The following is a 5,342-nucleotide window of genomic DNA, read 5'->3' on the forward strand; positions in this document are numbered from 1 at the left end:
GCTTTTTCTTACCTTCTGGATGAGAACAGTGACAATGGAACAAAAAGAAATAAACAGGTTAAAGAGAGCAGAGAGGCGGAGCATAAAGAGCTGGAGGAGACGGGCTTGGCGTGGAGATGTTCACTGCCGCGCTCACCTGATCTCCTTCAGCCGCTCCCTCTGGATCACCTGGAGGATCTCTTTGTGGCTCATCGGTGTGTTGGGGTACTTCTCCAAGACCTGCAGAACCAATGAGGGAAACTGTTGGAATCTTTAATGTTTATCACAAGAACTAAAGCAGGAGAAAAACTCTGTTCTGTTCAATAGTTTAGATTCACATTCAGGAACGTCAGTAAAACTGGAATCAGCTGGTTCTGAGGACCTCTTTGGTTCTGCTGTGAGGTACCACTGACCCGGAAACCTCCATACTGACATTCAAATCCCAAAGGAATTGTTGTTGGCAGGTAACCGCCACATCCTGATCAGGTGACGTCCAGTTGTAGTGTTTTAAACCAGCGTTTTAAACCGACGGTTTTTAAGTTTTGACCGGCGTTTTTTACCAGTGCGCTGCGATGCACTGTAATAACGTAAGGGGGGGTCAGGCCTGCCATAGAAATGATTCAATTTCACCCAACTGGTCTAAAAACATGAATTCATCATCTCTGCTCATCCAGACAGGACTTTCCTCTGAGATTATAGAAGATCATAGAAGACAGTGTACCACATGGAAGTACTATCTGAAGAGCCTCTAGCAGTGTTGGTTCCAGCACTGTAGTAGCCTTTATAATTTTTTTTTTTTTATTTTACTGTAAAGTGCTTTAAGTCTGAGCATTTTCAGAAGATTTAAGAGCTAGCTTCTTCGTCTGGATCCGATTTCTAGTAAAGCAACTTTGTTAAGAATGATTACGGAGATTTTACCACAACTTTAGCAAACCGCTCTCATTTTGGAAAAAAAGTCAACCCCTCAAAGAGTCTCCACCAATCATTCTTGGAGGTTTCAACTCACATGTCATCAGTCTGACCAATCAGATGGGATCAGTGTCCTCACTTCCTGGTACTGACACGAGTCAGAAAGTCTCAATTCCAACATAAATAACCACTAAAGATGGCGCTGAGCTATCAGCGATCTGAAGTCAGGGCGTGAAAAATGAGCATCAACGTATGGAGAGAAACAAGTATCACCCTGATTCATGCGTGCGTAATTCTTGATTTGTGCATAACGTAGGGTTTGTGCATCCAGATTCTCAATTTGTAAATCCTATAATACATTTTCTGCATAACTTAAAAAATTACTAAATTAAAAAAAATACGATTGACACAGCAGCTTGAAATAAATTACACACACAAATCTTCCAAAACTATGCATGAATCACCTCTTACACAATGAATCTGTTGTCAGATTTATTTCATCTGTGAGTGATGCATTTGAATACTACTAGAATGCTGGGTCAGAGTTTTCTTATCAGCCACTTTGAACTTAGATTGTGAATTATATCTTGTAAAACTTGACATTTTCCAACTTTCTTAAACATATATGTCTGATAATTATATAAAAAACTCTAAACAAGCGTCTAAAGAACATGTATCCCTATATACATATTTCCCAAAACTGATTGTCTCTTCTCGACAGCCTGACGGCGCCTCCGACACAGGGCACTATTCCAAGAGCTGGAGGTCACAGTCATGGTGCTAGACCAGGGGTCTGCAACCTGCAGCTCAGGAGCCATTGTGGCTCCATTGTGGCTCTTTGGCTTTTGGCTAAGATTTTAGATAAATAATAAATTAGTTGTGTTTAGACCAACCCCCAACACTGGCAGGCGGAACGTGAAGCCAACCAGGAAGTAACAAAACGTTGCAGTACCGGCACTGACCAGAGAGGCTGGTGCTTAGAGTGAGCAAATTCCCATTGACTCCCATGTTAAAATCCTCATTTTCAGCCCTCTAATAAACCCCTTTAATGCCTGGTGCTTAAAGTTTTTATTTCATCAATGGCTGCATATTTGATCCATGACAACTCTGAGGGGAGTGAATTTTTTTCTAAGTTTGTAATTTCTTTTTAAAACAGCATTTATTTTCGCTTAATGAGGGGGTGCGGCCTTTGATTGACAGGTGACGATCGCGGTGGATTCTGGGAGCACTGCTCCGGTGTTTTGCTGTCTGCTACAGATTTAGCGTTAGCATGAGCGCTATATTTCGGTTTTTGTTCTGCTGCCGTGATGTAAACTGTTCTAACACTCTCTGGGAGTCATCTGGTGTCTTTTCTCCGGTAAGTACTAAAAGAATAACTTTATATTTGCCGGAAATAAATCATTAATGTATATTATGATTATTTTAGTTCCAGTAATTCGATTTTTTAAAATTCTCAGGAACATTAATATCTATTATGTTTAAAGTTTAAAAATAGACGTTTTCTCTGTATTTTTACTGATAGTTCTTTTCTTTAATCAAAAAGTTATAACATATAAGGACATGATTCAGATCTGTTGCAGTAACACCAGAATCTCTTTAACTGACGTTAAAATGTGAAGACACAGAAACTTTCAGTTAATAAGAACATATAATTTAAATATTTAATTTTTAACAAATGTGTACATGTTTTATTTTTTGCTTTGTCTTGTGACTTTAATGTATATTAAATGTTATTGTTTTAATTGTATCTAATGTTTGTCTTGTATGTTCTTCTTCAGGTCTGCTTCTGGTGGTGAGCGGATTTATAATCCAAAACAATCCAGAATTTACATTTAAAGGCCGTAAAATTCTAATTTTAACATATGAAGATGACTCCTGCTGATGTGATTCAATAAAAATCATGTTTAACATATTTGAGTGACCAGTCTCTTCTGTTTATTCACTGTTTTAGCATATATGTAAGACAAAAGGAAATGTGGGTCAAAGTCAGATTGTACAAAATTTATTTTTGAAGCAGATGAAATGATTCAAAACATTACAAACATTAATCATTGAAAATTCAGAATTAGTTTCCCTTTATTCAAAGTAGGGACCTCTAAACATGTCATAGTTAGAAACCACCATCCATGATAATACTGTCTGTTTTTATACATTTAAAGAACCTAATAAATGATCCTAAAGAGTAAATTTCTATCTACTGAAAATAAAATTGTAAGAAATTAAAGAAAAAAAAAAAAGTTTATTGCTGGGTTGAAGAGTGTGCAGCTGCTGGACGTTCTCTCTGATCCCCATGACAGCTCCAGACTCCAGACGCCGCCCGTTCACGTCCTCCACAGTGATGAGAACCAGGAGCTGCTCTTCCTTGTAGCATTAAAAATACAAGATGTCCACCACCGTCTGCCTCAGCTGAACCAGGTGATGTGGGTCCTCGTCGAGCTCACGTCGCTGTGGTGGTTTTGTTGAACTGTCCTTCTGGTGCCAAATGGAAATGATGTCCTCATTAATCCAAACTGTAATTGTAAGGAAAAGAAAATAGATTTCACTCAAAAATATTTGTACATGTGCTGTTTCTGTAAAGATGAGCTAAACACACAAAATAAAATATTTCATCTTGTTTATGCTCAAAATCCATGTGAATATCTTTAAATCAAATCTTTTAAGAAAATGAGTTTATCTTTGAAAGAACATGACAGTATTTAGTTTGTCAGCAGAAGAGGAGGCAGCATCAGTCTGTTTAACCTCTTCAGACCTGATGTTCATCACATTCTGACTGATATTAGTTCATTCTGCTTCACTGTGACTGTGTTTAGAGGATTCACTTAAATATTAGCTCCAGCTTTAAGACGTTGACATGATTAACTTAACTAAGAAGTAAAGAGAAATGCTCCTCATTAGTAATCACAGCATCATGTGATCATATATCAACAATTTGATTTAACACTAGAGGAAAACTACGTTTTACACAATCATATTACTGTTGTGGTGTATTTTAACGTGTATATAAAGACTACAGTAACTTAAGACTAAATAACTCTTATTAAATAAGATATCTTAGGACCACAGAAATAACATGTTCAAACAGTGGATGTTCAGTTCGTACTAAACTCGTACCACGGGAAAATACGTTTTCATTGTTGTCTAAAAGTCACTTCCACCGTTTTACAGATTGTGTGTAAAACACCAAGTACTCACCTGTAAAGATTCATGATGTAAATAATCCACCGCGGTGCTGCTTTCCTGGAGAATTGAAGCGGTTAGCCGTTAGCATGAGGAGCCGCAGACGGCAGAGCTGTGGGCGTCTAATTATATATTAGGTCTATGGTTTAGACATTCTAATATATGCTGCACCCTGGCATCTAGTTGTTGTTATAATGAAAGAAAATGTCACGTTTGTCTTGGTTTTCTTCATTTTTTTAATTCAAAATCTGCTGCAGCAGGAGGATCCTATTTGACACAGTGTATTTTATTTTGAAAGGAACTTCTATTTGCTGCTGTCAAAAGTAAAGATGTTAAAGTTTTCATTTATAGAAAAATATCACGCTTTTTTTTAATTCAGTTATTGTAAATATTTGAAAGCTACATTTTCTAAATGAATAGCTAAATGGCCACTTAAAAAATAGAGTGTATTTTCTAAAAGATGGTGGCTCTCGCTGGGTTCTGGTCTGTCAGAAATAGAACCAAATGGCTCTTTTGTTGTTAAAGGTTGCCGACCCCTTTGCTAGACCCTTCTAAAGTCCCACAGATCGAAGATCCGGTGGGATGATCAAACCTCTCTGCCCTGTGGATGTTTAGAAGGGCCTCATGCTGAAATCGCCAAATTCTTCCCCCGGTCTCCCTGCGAGGCTCCGCGTGGAGACCAGACCAAAGCCCCCCAGCCGCCCGCCTTCTTTTCTAAAGTAAATGCACAGAGTTCTGGTCGAGAAACAAGGCGATTGCAGGCAGCACCGTTTGGCTTCGAGCTGCAGGAGTTTAGAAGGGTCCGGCACCGCCTCCTTTCCCCGTGACTGTGTCCAGGGTATGGGACAGAGCTCCGTGTCAGAGGAGCTGCTGCAGATCAGAAGCGCTCTTTTCTGGAAAATATTTGTATTTTTAAAAAGGATAAGTGTTTTAAATGGGCCCTATCATGATTTTCTTAAGCCTATCAGAGTGAACTATATATACAAGATCATATATTACCTTTGGACCACTCAAAAATAAAATATTAGTTATACTTCATGAGTTTTTCCCTACCCGGAATTAAAACGACTCGATTCCTGAAGCTCCGCCTGCTGCTGGAATCAATTCCATGACGTCATCCTAGAGTCCGTGGAAGCATCTCTGTATTTCTCCCACGAAAATAATCCAAACTTCTTTAAAGATGAATGCAGATATGATATATCTGCATTTAGTTGCCCCGCCCATCGCTTCACTGGGGGGTCTTAAAGAAGTGGTGCGTTTAAAGCAGGGGTCTCAAA

General features: G+C 38.6%; 1 protein-coding gene and 2 long non-coding RNA genes across 6 annotated transcripts in view; 1 reads left to right on the top strand and 2 right to left on the bottom strand.

The window, feature by feature from the left end:
- The window catches only part of asxl2 (ASXL transcriptional regulator 2), a 31,857-nt gene that overhangs the window by 22,412 nt on the left and 4,103 nt on the right, over nt 1-5,342 (bottom strand). For 2 of the 4 annotated variants that reach the window (XM_024265574.2, XM_024265572.2), the window contains exons 2-3: nt 137-219; nt 13-15 (exon numbers count right to left, since the gene is read on the bottom strand). In XM_024265574.2, coding sequence (XP_024121342.1) covers nt 13-15; nt 137-192 — 59 coding nt within the window. In that variant the 5' untranslated portion in view covers nt 193-219. The remainder of the gene's footprint in view (nt 1-12; nt 16-136; nt 220-5,342) is intronic. The other 2 variants (XM_024265575.2, XM_024265573.2) reach the window with 1 other exon arrangement.
- Nucleotides 1,944-3,125, top strand: LOC112142299. Its single transcript, XR_002918564.2, has 2 exons — nt 1,944-2,245; nt 2,667-3,125. It is a non-coding gene; the product is annotated as an uncharacterized LOC112142299 (long non-coding RNA).
- On the bottom strand, nt 2,875-4,309 carry LOC112142298. Its single transcript, XR_002918563.2, has 2 exons — nt 4,081-4,309; nt 2,875-3,398 (listed from the first exon to the last, which is right to left on the bottom strand). It is a non-coding gene; the product is annotated as an uncharacterized LOC112142298 (long non-coding RNA).

The sequence above is a fragment of the Oryzias melastigma genome, unplaced genomic scaffold (assembly GCF_002922805.2).
Source record: "Oryzias melastigma strain HK-1 unplaced genomic scaffold, ASM292280v2 sc00254, whole genome shotgun sequence".
NCBI classification, from domain to species: Eukaryota; Metazoa; Chordata; class Actinopteri; order Beloniformes; family Adrianichthyidae; genus Oryzias; species Oryzias melastigma.